Source organism: Punica granatum, chromosome 8 (assembly GCF_007655135.1).
Source record: "Punica granatum isolate Tunisia-2019 chromosome 8, ASM765513v2, whole genome shotgun sequence".
NCBI classification, from domain to species: Eukaryota; Viridiplantae; Streptophyta; class Magnoliopsida; order Myrtales; family Lythraceae; genus Punica; species Punica granatum.
In genome coordinates, this window is record NC_045134.1 from 24,150,614 (window position 1) to 24,167,256 (window position 16,643).

A 16,643-nucleotide genomic window follows, 5' to 3' on the forward strand; every position below is an offset into this window, starting at 1 on the left:
TCAAGTTTAGTAGAAATGATGGAATGGAAATTTTTGTTAAGTTATTTGAATGAATGACTATTCCATCATTTCGTAAATAAATTTCTCTCCAATCGAAATGTTTTTTTAATCTCATGCAAGTGTCTCCCATGTAATGTTTGGAGACTGTCTGTGAGAGAGGGGAATGAGATATTGTGGTTGTAAACGTGATTTTCTCAAGCAAGTTGGTAGGTGTTTATGAAATTTATTTATGCTTATTTTGTTTCAAATATTAATAATTAATTTTTTTTTACTTTTAGCAATTTTCAATTGTTACCACTCAAACGCTTTTATTTATTTTAAAATCAGCACTTATTTTTCAGTAATTATACTTTAATACTTTTATTTCAGTAACAACACTCTCAAACCAAGCCTAATACTATCCATTCCCTCGCAGAGGTGGTGCAAGGACTCATATCCAAGAGCTGGCAGAGCAAATATCTCCCGTGCAAATAGGAAAAGGAAATTCTTGCACGGATTGATTCGATCGGAAGACACTAAAGCTTAATCTTCTTGGAGTGCTTATTTATTTGGTTAATCCAACTTCCTGAGAAAGGTATTCAAATTCTCTTTTGAGTAATATTTGTATATGTCAATTAATTTTTATTTCTTTAAACGAGTCCGGCCCCTTAAGAAAAGTTACGTGGGTGTTCCCGAGTACTCTTCTGTTAGCTTAATATGTTATATTTATAATAATATATACACAAGGAAAAGTTGAATAAGTACACGAAATGTATATACAAAATATTAACATATTAAGATCTCCATATAGTTATAGGATTTCACTTAAATTTACAGACATAAAGACACCAACAGCGTTGCTTTGAAGCAACAAAATTCATCACAAAATTTCAAATAATAAAATCTACATTACAAGCTCAATATCTCATGTTGAAATTTAGGGTTTGAAGACTGTCTGAGTGAGAGAGGGAATGATCGAGGAGGCCTGTATGAGGTTCTTATCACTGATTAGAAGAGAAACGATGATTGGCTGGGCTCGAGGCAATTAATTAAATATATTTAAATTTAAGTACCAAATATATAAGCAATCGATTGGGGTCTTAAACTCGTCCCCGTAGCCCGAAATCGAAAAATTAGACAAGGAACCGAACCATTTCTAGAATAGAAGAGCCGAAAATTCGGGCTGGTTGGTTCGGCTTTCGGGTTAGTCACTTCCCTCAGCTCTAATCAGAGTTGAAAAAATAAATAAAAATAAAACGGAATAATTTATACTTCTAATAACATATACACTTAAGAAAAGTTGAATAAGCATTCGAAACGTATACAAAATATTCACATATAAGATCTCTATATAATTATAGGCTTTTACTTGATTTACAGACACAAAGACACCAATAGCTTTGCTTTGAAGCTAAGATTTGTCATCTGACACAGCTTCAGACCTCCATTTGGGCAATGGTCTCAGAATATTCACGAGACTCCTTTTATTATTGCAAAATAACAATGGAAACTCCTTACTGAATATCATCTTAGGGCTCGATGACGATCTTCCCAGTGGCATGCCCATCGATGCTCTTAGACCAGGCATCCTCTGCTCTGCTCAGCGGGTGCACAGAGTCGATAACAGTCTTCAGCTTCCCTTCCTTCACGAGCCTCACCAAGAACTCCAAGTTCTCGGCTTTTGGTATCATCAGCAAAGGAACCAGCTGTTTCTTCGAGAAGGTGAGCTTCTTGAGGGCGAAGGTCCACATGGCACTGGGCCCAGGTGTCATATCAATAACCTTTCCGTTTTCACTCAGGTTGGGCTCGAAAGTCGACCACGGGATCCCCATAGCACAGTGGACCACCGCATCATACTTCTTGCCCGATGGGCTCCTCAGGGCAGCACCATCAGGGGTTTTGTAGTCAAGGACCTCGTCGGCCCCGAGGCTTTTGACGAACTCGAGGTTGCGGGCCCCACAAGTAGCAGTCACGTGGGTGTTCCCAAGCTTGGCCAGCTGGACAGCATAGTGGCCGACCCCGCCAGAAGCTGCAGTGATGAGGATGTTTATTGGGGGGCCATCCCTACTCCCATCAAGCTTGACTCCAGCAGGCCCTGTCAGAGCCTGGTGGGCTGTGAGGCCAGCCACGGGCAGACTAGCTGCTTCACGGGCATTCAGCTCCGGGGGCCGTGCAACAGTGAGGGACTCCTTTGCAACGCCAAATTCAGCAAGCCCACCTCCTCCCTAACATATAATCATTTGATTATGGTCCAAGAAACACAATGAAAGTGCAATGTGCATTTTCAGTCAGCAGGAAAAACATAGTTATTTACGACATGTTTCTACTTCTGGACATTAGTATGATTGACCAGAAAGAATTTTCTGTGGTTTCCTTTTCTCTTCTCTCATAAATTTTTTTTTTTAAAAAAACCACGAGAAATCTCAACAGAAACCTCCTAGAAAAGTCTATAAAAGACTTCAGCTTAAGAAAACAAACGGTAGGAGATGTTTCTTCTCATAGTAATAGAAAAGTCTATAAAAGACTTCAGCTTAAGAACCTTTGACCGACCTCAAGCTATGGCAGCACCTATAAATGGGAATTATTTTCCACAAAAAAAGTTCTTTTATTTTAAGTTCATCATAACTTCATAAGAGGGTGACATCAAGCTTAGTGTTTTACGAGAGAGATGAAGAGGAGAAAGCGAGAAGGGGGCACTTACAAGATGGCTGAACAATGCAACAACTTTGTCCCCTAGTTTGAAATTCTTTACTACTGATCCAACCTCTACGACCTCCCCAGCTACATCAGTGGCTAGTACCAGAAAAGAGTTCCTTCAGAACAACAACACATAGGATGTTTCCAGCAGCAAGTGAAGTAAACAACTGGACAATGAGAATCACATCGTACATATTGGAGGAACATCAGATGGCTGATTTGAAATAAGAAGACGCGGAAAAATGGACATATTTTCTCAAAAAAGAGCAGCATTTTGCATCACTTGGCTCTTATAAGTAATAACACTCCAGAAGTTCATACTTTGATCCATCCAAATGCCACGGACCAATTCAGAATGTATAATACATGGAACACATTCCGGCCAGAAAAAAAGTGATGACATGACTTGAATTACAGTACCTGGTATATGAGGGAATTTACGGGGCATCAAGGGTCTAAGCAAGCCCTTCTGTATTTTCCAATCAACGGGGTTAAGACTAGTTGCTTCGACTTTGAGCAAAACTTCATCTTTCTTCGGTGCGGGAACTGGTACTTCCACATGCTGCAAGATTAACATATACTAGGTCATTAGGAAGACACAAGATCAGCAGCAGAACCCGACCAAACTGAGCTCAGATGAAGGACCCCTTTTATTTATCTCACCACCACAACAACAAAATCTCAACAAGTTGCATGCAAACCGGGGAGTTTCTTTTATTCCGTAAGGGAAATAACGCAGGGTCTACAACACAGATTCAAATGCCCGAAAATTCAATGGGGGGCTATCTAAGCTAAAAGAGGTGCACCAAAGAAAGCAACAAACTTGAATATCCCGAAAATTCTATGTCAAAGACAGCGATATCATTCTGCTTCTAACATTCTTTTTAACAGGAACAGAGTCGAATTCGAGCATATGTACTACTGCAGAAGGACCCTTTCAAGACATTTGCAACGCATTAACCTGACAGTATCAAGACGAACTAGATAATCGACATTACGCCGCATACAGGGAACCTGAAGGAACTCCTGATAAATCCTCCATATTCAATCAAGCAATGAGTTAAAATCAGAGCATTAAAGAATCGATCTATGGGATGAAAAAAATCGGGGCTCAACCACCATAACTACGCACCAAAAAATGGATTGATAGCCATAAATTTCAGCAGCATATCAAGCAACGATACTGCAAGGAATCCCAACGTAATCTACGCGTCCACCGAACATCAGAGGGGAAATGCCGGTGATACTCACCTTTAAGCCAGCGGCACCTCCGCCGTAGGATTCATACTGGACAGCGTGCATAAGCTTTCCGGCCATCTTCTCCGTCCACTGAGCTCTCACAATCGAGCGAGAGAGAGGGAAAGCGGGGGGTAAAGGAAGGAGGAGAGTGTTCGAGCAGGTTGCGATGGGAGCCGCTCGTTTCATGAGGAACGCGTACTTCTGTTCCCTTGCTGAATTGACGGATATACCCCCGCAATTACATGTAAACAAATTCGACCAAATCTAATTAATACACAGCTTTTCGAGAAATTCTAATTAATCATTCTTCGCTATTATGACGTGATCACGAAGAATTAATTGATATGGCTCTCTTAAGACCTGTGTTAATGCTTCGCTGCACGCATGCTCATCAATTCATTGATTTATCTGTTGCAATCATATTGGTGTTTTATATTATGCCAGATAACGAAATAGAATGATCAAAGAGTTTCTCAGTAAATATATATATGCATCTTGATCCGTGGTTCGACGTATGAGGATGAATCCTTGCCGGCGGTATGAAATTGTTCATTGCTAGCAATTGGAGAGCGGAAGGATAACGTACTAAATCACCGCCACCAACCGATCTTAGTGATACATATCATTCCATTTGCTATGGGCGGAACGTATTCTTTAAGTCATCTGACAACCACATTCACATACAGTCAGTTTCTACCCTTGCGATCGGTCCTGATAACCTTATTTGCTAATTCGGGTTTCATCGATGTGTCATGGATGAGCATCAAATTAGACTCGATCTATAAGCATGGGTATGCCCGTCGTATATGTAATGTCTATCCACGCACAATATTCACTTATAAGATCATAGAAGCTATGGAAAGTAAGATTCCTTTTTTTGCACAACCACCTTACAAACTTTCAAAGGGAAAAAAATAATAATAATAACAAGACATACACAAATATGGAAGTTGAACTATGGCTCTATGATAATTTTACCGGTGGCATGCCCGTCAAGGCTCTTAGCCCATCCATCCTCCGCTCTGCTAAGTGGGTGAACAGAGTCGATTACAGTCTTCAACTTTCCTTCCTTCACGAGCCTCACCAAGAACTCCAAGTTCTCGCCTTTGGATGACATAAACATAGGCACTAGCTGTTTCCTCGAGCAGGTGAGCTTGTTCAGGGCGAAGGTCCACATGGCCCGGGGCCCGGGACTTAGGTGGATCACCATCCCGTTATCGCTCAGGTTGGGCTCGAAGGTCGACCACGGGATACTTTTCGTCGCTCACTGGATCACGGCATCGTATTTCTTGCCCGATGGGCTCCTGAGGGCAGCCCCATCGGGGGTTTTGTAGTCCAGGACTTCGTCGGCCCCGAGGCTTTTGACGTAGTTGAGGTTGCGGGCCCCACAGGTTGCAGTCACGTGGGTGTTCCCGAGCTTTGCTAGCTGGACTGCGTAATGACCCACCCCGCCAGAAGCCGCAGTGACGAGGATGTTTATCGGGTGGCCTTCTGTGCTCCCATCAAGCTTGACTCCAGCAGGCCCCGTAAGGGCCTGGTGAGCTGTGAGCCCAGCCACGGGCAGGCCGGCTGCTTCGCGGGCAGACACCCCATGTGGCCTTGCAACAGTCAGGGACTCCTTTGCAATGGCAAATTCCGCAAGCCCACCTCCGACCTGTCATATGATCCAACTCGATCATGGTCACAGAATTAATACAAAGAAATGAGATGTCTAATAAGAAATCGGCGCTTACAGCGGCACTAATCACTGCAACAACTTTGTCTCCTGGTTTGAAGTTCTTTACTTCTGTGCCGACCTCTACGATCTCTCCAGCTACATCGGTGGCTATCACAAGAAATGAGTCCCGTCAAAACATTTGAACGAATAGGCTATTTCCAGCACGAAGTGAACTAAACAACTGTAACTATGAGATGAATCACATTGAACAGCAGAAATGGTTCCTGGACCGAATTTCTTTAGATACAGCAATATTTCGCGTCTACTTTGATCGACCGAAAAGTCAATGATCAATTCAGAATGCGAGTTACTCAGAACGCGTTATTTGAGAGGAAAAAGTGATGAGGGAATACCGGGTATATGAGGGAATTTGCGGGGCAAAACGGGTCTTGCCACGCCCTTCTGTAGCTTCCAATCCATAGGGTTAAGACTAATTGCTTCGATTCTGATCAAAACTTCATTCTCCTTTGGCACACGAACTGGTACTTCTACATGCTGCAACAAGTATACAGATACCACGACATCATACTCATAGGGCAGAGTCAACATAAAATCAGCAGCAGAAACGACATCGAACCGAGTTCAATCTAATAAGCCGTTTTATTATATATATGATCTGCGCGCTAACCTTTAAGCCAGCGGCTCCTCCACCGTAGGATTTATACTGGACGGCGCGCATAAGCTTTCCGGCCATCTTCTCTGTTCACCGAAGCTCCCGGAATGTCAAGACTGTTTGTGTTGGAGTTGGTTCAATGGCATCCGCTCGTTTTATGGGGAAGCCCGAATAGTGTCGACTGTAGTCTGAGGCGGCTGGTGATGTGATCACATCGTTCCCGCCATCTCTATTTGAAAAGGATGGTCAAACTGTTGAATAAAGAAAATTCTTGGTTATACTATTCATGGGAAGAAACGTGTCCTGTTCTGGGCCTCTATTAATTGTGTTGAACAATGTGTTCTTGGGTCCAGTCTGAGTAATTTTCTTCCTGGCGTGGACATGTCTCTTTGATTATGAAAACTAATTCTGGATCGGGAAATCGAAAATCGTTCATCTTACTCTGATGGCGATCGCAATACGGTCAACTTCCATTTGAATCTTGTATGGCCAATTCGAGCAAATATTGCTGAGTATTACTCATCCACTTGAAAATGTAATACTCAATAAAAATGCTACAAAGTAAGAAGTATGCCCTGCAATATAACGGATCCATAGAGTTTCACTTACAAGTATTTTGATAGGTTATTACCCATTCACTGTAAATGAGTAATGCTCACTCATAGGATCTTAAGTTCAAATCCCACATGCATTTGTGTCCAAACATTTAGTAGAAGTATATGCTCTTTGCTTGGATTTAGGGAACATTGGTGGGAATTATACTAGGCTTTTGATGGTGCTACACTGATGGGATCAGTATTTATACTGGTTATTCAGTTCGTCTGATATATTTACGATTAAACACAAGAATCCAAATATTGTATAGTGGGAGGCGACAATATTGCCACTACTGCTGTCCACCATTCAGAAAAGGAGGAACTCGGGAAAAAATTCCAAGGATGGATCCTTCAAATTCAAATTAATACTCTGCTTTTCCAGAAATTCTTAAATCATCCTTCGCTATTATGACGTGATCACGAAGAATCGATATGGCTCCCTAAAGACCTGTATTAATGCTTCGCCGCGCACATGCTCATCAATTCATTGATTTATCTGTTGCAATCATATTAGTGCTTTATGTTACGTGAGATAACGAAATAGAATGATCGAAAAGTTCTCAGTTCATGTAAATGTATATATATCTTGATCCGTGGTTTGACGTATGAGGATGAATCCTTGCCGGTGGTATGAAATTGTTCATTGCTAGCAATTGGAGAGCTGAAAGATAACGTACTAAATCACCGCCACCAACCGATCTCAGTGATACGGATCATTCCATTTGCTATGGACGGAACGTATTCTTAAGTCATCTAACAACCACATTCACGTACAGTAAGCTTCTACCCCTGCGATCGGTCCTGATAACGTTATTTGCTAATTCGGGTTTTACCGATGTGTCATGGATGAATATCAAATTAGACTCGGTCGGCGATCATATAACTACGGGTATGCCCGTCATATATGTAATGTATATCCACGCACAATATTCACTTATAAAATCATAGAAGCTATGAATAGAGTAAGATTCCTTTTTATTGCACAACCACCTTACAAACTTTCAAAGGAAAAAAAATAAAATAAAAAAAACTAGACTTACACAAATATGGAAGTAGAACTATGGCTCTATGATAATTTTACCGGTGGCATGCCCGTCAAGGCTCTTAGCCCATCCATCCTCCGCTTTGCTAAGTGGGTGAACAGAGTCAATTACAGTCTTCAACTTTCCTTCCTTCACGAGCCTTACCAAGAACTCCAAGTTCTCGCTTTTTGATGACATAAACATAGGCACTAGCTGTTTCCTTGAGTAGGTGAGCTTGTTCAGGACGAAGGTCCACATGGCCCGGGGCCCGGGAGTTAGGTCGATCACCATCCTGTTGTCGCTCAGGTTGGGCTCGAAGGTCAACCACGGGATCCTATTCATTGCGCAGTGGATCACAGCATCATATTTCTTGCCCGATGGGCTCCTGAGGGCAACCCCATCGGGGGTTTTGTAGTCCAGGACTTCGTCGGCCCCGAGGCTTTTGACGAAGTCGAGGTTGCGGGCTCCACAGGTAGCAGTCACGTGGGTGTTCCCAAGCTTTGCTAGCTGGACTGCGTAATGACCCACCCCGCCAGAAGCTGCAGTGACGAGGATGTTTATCGGGTGTCCGTCTGTCCTCCCATCAAGCTTGACTCCAGCAGGCCCCGTAAGGGCCTGGTGAGCTGTGAGCCCAGCCAGGGGCAGGCCAGCTGCTTCGCGGGCAGACACCTCGTGTGGCCTTGCAACAGTCAGGGACTCCTTTGCAATGGCAAATTCCGCAAGCCCGCCCCCGACCTGTCATATGATCCAACTTGATCATGGTCACAGAATAAACACAAAGAAATGAGATGTCCAATGAGAAATCGGCTCTTACAAAGTGACTAATCACTGCAACAACTTTGTCTCCCGGTTTGAAGTTCTTTACTTCTGTGCCGACCTCTACGATCTCTCCAGCTACGTCGGTGGCTATCACCAGAAAAGTCCCGTCAAAACATTTGAACGAATAGGATATTTCCAGCATGAAGTGAACTAAACAACTGTAACTATGAGATGAATCACATCAAACAGCAGAAATGGTTACTGGACAGGAATTTCTTTAGATACAGCAACATTTCACATCAACTTTGATCGACCGAAAAGTCAATGATCAATTCAGAATGCAAGTTACACGGAATGTGTTATTTGAGAGGAAAAAGTGATGACATGACAGTTCCAATTACGATACCGGGTATATGAGGGAACTTGCGGGGCAAAACGGGTCTTGTGACGCCCTTCTGTATTCTCCAATCCATAGGATTAAGACTAATTGCTTCGGTTCTGATCAAAACTTCATTCTCCTTCGGTACACGAACTGGTACTTCTACATGCTGCATGAAGGATAGAGATACCAGGACATCATACTCATAGGGCAGAGTCCACATAAGATCAGCAGCAGACACTAAATCGAACTGAGTTCAATCAAATAACCCGTTTTATTATATATATGATTTGCGCGCTAACCTTTAAGCCAGCAGCTCCTCTACCGTAGGATTTATACTGGACGGCGCGCATAAGCTTTCCGGCCATCTTCTCTGTCCACCGAAGCTCTCGGAATGCAGAGTGTTTCTGTTGGGGTTGGTTCAATGGTATCCACTCGTTTAATAGGGAAAGCCCGAGTAGTGTGGTCTGTAGTCCGAGGCGGCTGGTGATGTGATCACGTCATTCCCGCCATCTCTATTTGAAAAGGGGGGGACATGGGGGTCAAACTGTTGAATAAAGAAAATTCTTGGTTATACTATTCATGGGAAGAAATGTGTTCTGTTCTGGGCCTCTATTAAGGGTGTTGAACAATACATTCTTGGGTCCAATCTGAGTAATTTTCTTCCTGGTATGGACATGTCTCTTTGATTATGAAAACTAAACCGTACAAGGTTGTGGAGGGGCAATTGCCCTAGATACTGCAATAATGCTTAATTACAAACACAAGCTAAATTATGCCAACACAAACAATGATTATTATTTTCAGTAAACATGATTAAGACGGTTCTTTCCATTTCAGTGAACATTTTTTCTAAGAGAGTACTCAATTATTTTTATATTGATAATCATTACAAAGTTATAATATTTCGGCACAATGCACGGATATTCATCTAAACATACTTGATAATATTACAGTGAATAGAATGGAGAACTGCAAACACGCTTGATGTATTTTCTTGTTCCTGATAAAGTTATCTAAACACACATGGGAAACATCTTATTGACCATCGAGACAACTCACGGCTTGTCACTGATAATTAAAGGACTAGGGGTCCCTGAAGCAAATGACCGGAACTCAGGATCTTCTTCCAACAGAGTCATCCTCTGTTCATCCAGAGTAACCCATGCCTCTATTCCATCACCAAACCTCGTATCAACCAAAATCGTACCATTGGCATTGAGAAACATTGTTGACGACCAGCACAACCCGTCACCACCAGCCCAGATGGGCCTTCCCCATCCAAAATCGGCATCATAAAGCCCAAACTTGCACCAACTCGAACAGCTAAATATGTCCACTCCATTTTTAGACGACCCTGCTTTGCTAATTTTTTCGAGAGAGATTCTCATCAAGTTTTTGTCATGTCTCAGTCCCAAGACGAAGTCACTATCTATCTTGGCTAATGCTCTCCTTAGTTCACCCACCAACAACGGCACCATATTACCAGTATGATCGAAATGAGTGGTCTTCTATTTTGCAGTAGCCAGCCAAAGAAGGTTTCCGAGAGAGAATTCTGACAAGGGAGGATTCATCCTTCTACGAATATTAACGAAATGTGTGGAGACTGAAGGCCTGCTGAGGCCGTTGTTCTTTCTCTTGGAAGCAGCCATCACACGCTTCCATACGAACCCTGAGACCACCTTAACCCGAGTCGGGTTCTTGACAGTAGGGTTAGTTCCTCAGGCCTTCAAGGCCCCTATCGCTGGCCCACTGAAGAGAAACCTCTTTGTGATGTTGTTTCCAGTTTTTACTATGGAGCCAAAGGTGATCATTGCTAAGTCCCTCAGCCACAGATCATTTGCAGGGAATAGTTCCCTGCCACCGTGAGGTCAGGAGCTGCTGCAGTGGCGCTGCAGTAGCGCTGCCGCCACCTCCCTGGATGGCTGCTGCCCACTCCTTCAAGACACGCTTAGGGCAGTTTCATCATGGAGCCTCTGTGTATTGGGCACCCCAATGGCGATCCTACCACACTGGAACACATTGCTTAAATATTAGTAGCGCAAGTTGTCTGAGGACATTCCCGGACATCTAACTCGTAGGGAAACAATTTGTTTAAAAACAAGGGGTCCGGCTTGGTAAGCAATTGAGTGAGGGACATGTTAACACTTGCCTCAATGAAATGGGATCCCTTATCATCACATTCGATGGAGAAATCATCCTGTTTCTTCCCTGCAAGTGGGTAGAAGCGAGCCAAGGTCTGGCCCAGGGATTTCTTCAAAAGTTCTAGTTTACTTGGGACATCTATGCGAGGGAGGAGGTCCGGTTCGGAGTTTGAAAAATAGAAGAGGATGACTTGAGCATAAGCAGCGGGAGTATTTTGATTGAGAAGGGAGAACTTGTAGGTCCTGAGTTGTTGTGGGGTTGGTAAAGAAGGCTTGATGAGCTCTTCGGAAGTGATATTTACTTCCATTTCGTCTGAATGGCTCTCTTCTTGGAATGGAATGGATATAAGACAATGGACGACTGCTGATGCTTCCATCCTTATATCTGTGAGGCTAAACTCAACTTGCATTAACTTTTACATTTTCGTTTACAGACGAGACCCATGGTCCAGAAAGGAATAGACCGGGGCAAATGAAGGGGCATGGTAAGTCTCACTAATGAAAATCGAACCTGAACCCCTTCGTAACATGTCGAATTAACACACAGATGTAAGACCTTCAAGCATGGGCACTCCTCTTTTTTAATTAGTCAGTCTAACTCATTTCGTCTTTTTGTGTTTACGTGCTAAGAGAACTTGTAAAAGCTCGTTGCTGGTTTCAAGATTCCAAGAGTTTGTCTGTGGTCTTCCAAGTCAATGGTGTAAATCTTTTTTTGAGGCTATTAAGAACTCTCATTAGAATTATAGATATTACATCTCCTGAGCGCTTTTCCAGTCACTGAAATGGCTCGTTCCGGTGATTGTTCTCCATGTTGACATTTGAGGTAACCATTCGCTGGCACCGCATCAATATGAACGGATTTCTGCTGCTTAATTTTCACTAAATAATTTAAGTAGGGAAGGGGATGGTGCAATGTCAACAACATCGATCCTTTCTTTGTTATGTACAGCTGTATTTGCAATATTTATTTACTTACATTGAAGTGATCGTCAAGAAATTGAAGCAAGTCGTGTACAGTCATCCTTCCTGTAAGTCTTTAAATAATCCCCACTGGTGGCATTAGCATGTGATCATTTGACTTTGAGCTAATTAATATATTCAAAGACATTATCTGATCAAGTAAACACTCACCATTTTGGACCATTCAATTCATTCTCTCAAACTGTTTCTGTGATCCATTTCAATTTTCAGTCCGAAGATCCAAATGGCAGATATTGCAAAAACAATATTTGATACCGGCCTCACATGCTGGGATCGGACAGCTACGTACCGGAAGTATATCCGGCATCTTGGGGACAATTTGACTGCTCTCAAGATCAAGACAGAAGAACTGGGCCATGTCTATGATGATGTGACAGCTGAAGGAGAAGGATGGATCCGGAAGAGCGGTGCAGCTGGCTGGCTGGAGAGGGTGAAAACCCTCAAGGAGGAAGTCGACAAGAATTTGACGGAGGGGAAGCAGACAATGGGGAAGAATTGCCTGTGTGGTCTCTGTTTCAGCAATTGCCGTGCACGTTACGCGCAGTCGGAGCTTGCTGAGGGAAAGAAAGCTGAGCTAGAAACCGAACTGCACCAGGCCTCTAACTTCAAAGTAAAGGATGATGTTGCATACGAGCCTCCTGATTTGATCCTCAGGAGATCCCTTGAGGCACTTCGCCAGAAGAGGGATGAGCTGCAAGGTGTATTTGAAACGGTGAAACAACGCGTTAAGTGGGAAGAAGATCGGCACTTGGTTAGAACACCAGAAGTCCGCGGATGGTTGGACAGAGTCAAGCTTGTTCTCGAGAAGGAAGTAAGGGAAATTCTCAAGCAAGGGGCAGTGGAAATGGCCAAGAGCTGCAAGGGAGAGGGTGAGGACTCTCAGTCTCAAAGGTAACAGCTGAACATATAAAACTGGTTATAGCAAGCAATGTTTACAATTTCATTGAGCGTCGAGATTTGATCGGTAACTAGAATTTCCCGAAGATTTTCCCACAGTCCCTCAGTTTCGTCCAGTGATCATCTGCCAAGAAATCTTTAATAAATCAAGTCATAGTCAAGCTAATAAAATTTGGGTTACACGCCCTCTTTCGGAATTACCATAGTTAAACATAGTATCACCTGGTTCTGTTCTTCGCTGGTATATCCACGAGCAAGGGTCTTAATATTCCAGCAAATACAGTCTCCCACTTTTGTAAAACTTGTCTATCAAGAAATGCTCTTGGACGTTTTGGAAATGAGACTCTTGGGCACATCATTATCCATGACCTTTGTCCACATCTAGTGCATGCTATCGCTTGAGTAATTTGAATGATCCTGGGCTGATTAACTGCTCTTCTGATTGACTTTCCCTGTTATTAACAGGAATTCAACCAGCATATCAATACGTGCAGAAGCGAAGAGAGCTATATTGGAAGAACAGCTCATAGCAGGTCGTGGTTTCACTGTTTTTTCCTGTAGGCCTGATGATTATCTGATGGTTGCGAGAACCCTTGAGCCCCCTGTGGGCGGCAATGCCATGTTTGAGGAGGTGTGGAATTGGGTTGAGGATGAAACAATTAGTTGCATTGGGATATTCGGGATGGGTGGTGTTGGAAAGACCGTCCTACTGGACAGAGTCTACAATCAATTCCTTCATCCTAGCCATGATTATGACTTTGTACTTCGGGTCGTGGCATCTAGACCAGCAAACTTGGATGAAATTCAGAACACCATCTGGAAAAAATTGAAGCTTCCAGAAGATGAATGGAATTTCCACAATAGACAAGGCAGAGCTGACATCATCCAAAGCTTGATGAGGGAAAAGAACTTTCTTCTGTTTCTAGATAACCTTTGGGATCACATAGAACTTTTGACTGATCTTGGGATCCCTCGCGACCATCCAAAAAAATGTAAGATTATATTCAATACTCGAGACGAGGGAGTTTGTAGTAGCATGAAACCGAACAGGACTAAGAAGATGGAGTGTTTGCCACAGGATGAAGCTCTTCAACTGTTCCGGCAAAAGCTAGGAGAAAAAACCTGGCGCACTCATCCAAAAATTCCTGAGATAGCAGCGACAATGATCTGTCAGTGCAAGTACCTCCCGCTCGCTGTTGTTACAATGGCACGAATCATGACTGGTGCAATGGAATTGAAACGTTGGGTGGAAGCTGAAGAAAGTCTGAAAATTCGTTTGTCTAAATTTCCAGATATGGAGAAGGAAGTGCTTACGAAACTGGAATATAGCTACGACAGTCTGCCCGATGAAACCCATAAAAGATGCTTTTTGTATATGTCGATGTTCCCGGAGGACCAGGATATTTGTGAAGATGATGCCATTGAGCTCTGGATTGGGGAGGGATTTCTCGATGGATGTGTTGACGTTCATGAAGCACGTGCTGAAGGGGCAAGGATACTTAGAAGCCTTAGGCATGCATGTTTAGTGAAGTACGTAAAACGTGCACGTCAATTTGGAGCCTTCATCAAGATGCATGATGTTGTCCGAGAAATGGCCTTGTGGATAGAGTCGAAACAGGGATCAATGAAGAATCGAACTTTTGTCCAAGGCGGAGAGTTTTACAAATGGAAGGATGCAGACAGGATACTCCTATGTGGTGGGGATCAAAGTTTTCACAGTTCCCTCGCAACTGTATCATGTTCCAGTCTTTCAACTTTGATACTAAGGGGCACGAACTGGACGGAAATCCCAGATGAATTCTTCTTATGCATGCCCAGTTTAAAAGTCTTGAATCTGTCGCGTAACTCTCTTCTGGAAAATTTGCCGAAGAGTCTTTGGAAGTTGATAAACCTGAGATACCTAAAGATAGATGCTTTTAGGCGCCTGATTGTGGTCCCAGAGGAGATTAAGAACTTGAAAAAGTTGGTGGTGCTGATTTTACCACGAACTGTTGTACTGCCAGAAGAAACCATATCGAATCTCTCCTCTCTAAGAGTGTTCCACTGGTCCAATTTATCTTTGCCTCAGAGATTGGATGGATACTCTGAGATGGTATTATTAGAGGATCGAAGAATGCAGGCTGTGGAGGAAATATGCCTAACTCTAGGCTCACCCGAAGGCATCGATAAGTTTTTGAGCTGCCCAGAAGAGCTGCATGGCCATTCGAGAGGACTCTCTCTCTATCAATGCTTTGGGTTGCCCACACTAAGGATCTCAGCGTCATCAGTGAGAAGATTGGGGCGAAACCTGCAGTTCCTTAATTTGTTTAACTGTAGAATCGGACAGATTCACATAAGCGGTGACGATGAGGGCTCTCAGGGAAGTCATGCAGGATACCCATATTCGGAATCCGATGCTCCTAAACCTTCAAGGTTTGCAAGTCGGGATGGTTTCTATAGCCTTAGGGATGTAACCATTAGCGGCTGTGGAGAATTACAAGATGTGACATCGCTAATTTATCACGCTCCTAACTTGGAGTCACTCAGAATCAGTCATTGTCAGTCGATGAGTGAAGTGATCGCCTGCGATATTGAAGAAACCGATACAACCAATAATAGTATATTCCAATGTCTTACCTTTCTCCAGTTAAGCTTCCTCTACCGATTGGAAAGCATCTGCATGAGAGCCTTGCCTTTTCCTTCACTCAAACAGATCGAAGTCTTTGGCTGCCCAAACCTGAAGAAGCTCCCATTGGATTGCAACAGTGCGAATAATACTTTACAAACTATTGAAGGAGAAGAGGAGTGGTGGGAAGACTTGGAATGGGATGATCCTGCCTGTGAAGGAGTTTTCTCCTCAAAATTTGTCAGGTTGGTCGCTCTAGTTCTTGCCGTACATTTTGTTACATCTCGCTAGGATGTATGATCCAAGGAGATCTCTTTTTCTAATTAAGCGAACAAACTTCTTTTGTTGCAATTAAGCAAGTTCACCTCTTGTGCAGGAAGGAAGACGAATGATATATCCACGAGGATGTTATGAATTGAAGCAATTGCAAGGAATGAGACTTGTCCCACATTGATTGTATGGGCAATTGATAGAGGGTTTATAAGCTAAATGGCCTGTCCCACATAATATATTGTTCTTTTGGGCCGGGCTGTCCCATTTAGTCTATAACAACTGGTATCAGAGCCAAACCTCGGAGTGGTAGCATGGGGTGCTGGCCGTGACCAATAGACAATTCACTCTGTTTCTGGTTGTTCAGTCTATGATTCGTTTCCATCTTTCTGTTTTTTTGCTAAGAAACTGTGGTCTGTGTCTTTTATGAAATCCGTTGATCCGCATAATAAGTCTGTAATATTTCCTTGTGGTTTTGCAGTTTGAGAGTTAACATTTCTTCGGTTGAGCTATGTGAATTTCACTGTTCTACTGATTTTGAGTTTTAAAGAAACTTTGCTCTCTAAATTCGAAAATGTTATCCTCCTGTATGATTCTTGAGATTATAATAATGCAAACTACATATGATCTGCATGCCTGATCTATAGCACCCCAGCACAGGAACCCCTTTTTCCGACCATCCAATAATTCGGCTTAGTCAGCTCATGGTCCGATCAAGAACTCTCAGCTTAGCCACCTCCATGTA

At 43.0% G+C, this 16,643-nt stretch overlaps 3 protein-coding genes and 2 pseudogenes across 3 annotated transcripts; 1 reads left to right on the forward strand and 4 right to left on the reverse strand.

The window, feature by feature from the left end:
- Positions 1-1,248: 1,248 nt before the first annotated feature.
- LOC116188941 (chloroplast envelope quinone oxidoreductase homolog) lies at positions 1,249-4,094 on the reverse strand. The gene is made up of 4 exons (XM_031518393.1): positions 3,928-4,094; positions 3,097-3,238; positions 2,681-2,772; positions 1,249-2,204 (listed from the first exon to the last, which is right to left on the reverse strand). Exons 1-4 carry the CDS (start codon positions 3,991-3,993, stop codon positions 1,509-1,511), a joined length of 996 nt encoding a protein of 331 aa, XP_031374253.1. The 5' UTR covers positions 3,994-4,094; the 3' UTR covers positions 1,249-1,508.
- A 595-nt stretch (positions 4,095-4,689) lies between these two features.
- On the reverse strand, positions 4,690-6,420 carry LOC116188942 (annotated as a pseudogene).
- A 1,379-nt stretch (positions 6,421-7,799) lies between these two features.
- LOC116187394 (chloroplast envelope quinone oxidoreductase homolog) lies at positions 7,800-9,437 on the reverse strand. Its single transcript, XM_031516060.1, has 4 exons — positions 9,304-9,437; positions 9,029-9,170; positions 8,678-8,769; positions 7,800-8,598 (listed from the first exon to the last, which is right to left on the reverse strand). Exons 1-4 carry the CDS (start codon positions 9,367-9,369, stop codon positions 7,900-7,902), a joined length of 999 nt encoding a protein of 332 aa, XP_031371920.1. The 5' UTR covers positions 9,370-9,437; the 3' UTR covers positions 7,800-7,899.
- A 472-nt stretch (positions 9,438-9,909) lies between these two features.
- On the reverse strand, positions 9,910-11,522 carry LOC116188880 (annotated as a pseudogene).
- Positions 11,523-12,284: 762 nt separating this feature from the next.
- On the forward strand, positions 12,285-16,451 carry LOC116187149 (probable disease resistance protein At5g63020). The gene is made up of 3 exons (XM_031515747.1): positions 12,285-13,017; positions 13,489-15,873; positions 16,005-16,451. Exons 1-3 carry the CDS (start codon positions 12,350-12,352, stop codon positions 16,018-16,020), a joined length of 3,069 nt encoding a protein of 1,022 aa, XP_031371607.1. The 5' UTR covers positions 12,285-12,349; the 3' UTR covers positions 16,021-16,451.
- The last annotated feature ends 192 nt before the right edge of the window (positions 16,452-16,643 follow it).

Excerpts from the sequence above, each read along its gene's own strand:
- LOC116187149 (XM_031515747.1), top strand. The coding sequence starts at position 12,350 with ATGGCAGATATTGCAAAAACAATATTTGATACCGGCCTCACATGCTGG. Across the intron at positions 13,018-13,488 it reads GAGGACTCTCAGTCTCAAAG|GAATTCAACCAGCATATCAA; the intron begins GTAACAGCTGAA and ends TGTTATTAACAG.
- LOC116188941 (XM_031518393.1), bottom strand. The coding sequence starts at position 3,993 with ATGGCCGGAAAGCTTATGCACGCTGTCCAGTATGAATCCTACGGCGGA. Across the intron at positions 2,773-3,096 it reads TAAATTCCCTCATATACCAG|CCACTGATGTAGCTGGGGAG; the intron begins GTACTGTAATTC and ends TTCTGGTACTAG. Across the intron at positions 2,205-2,680 it reads TTGCATTGTTCAGCCATCTT|GGAGGAGGTGGGCTTGCTGA; the intron begins GTAAGTGCCCCC and ends ATTATATGTTAG.
- LOC116187394 (XM_031516060.1), bottom strand. The coding sequence starts at position 9,369 with ATGGCCGGAAAGCTTATGCGCGCCGTCCAGTATAAATCCTACGGTAGA. Across the intron at positions 9,171-9,303 it reads GAGGAGCTGCTGGCTTAAAG|CATGTAGAAGTACCAGTTCG; the intron begins GTTAGCGCGCAA and ends TCCTTCATGCAG. Across the intron at positions 8,770-9,028 it reads CAAGTTCCCTCATATACCCG|CCACCGACGTAGCTGGAGAG; the intron begins GTATCGTAATTG and ends TTCTGGTGATAG.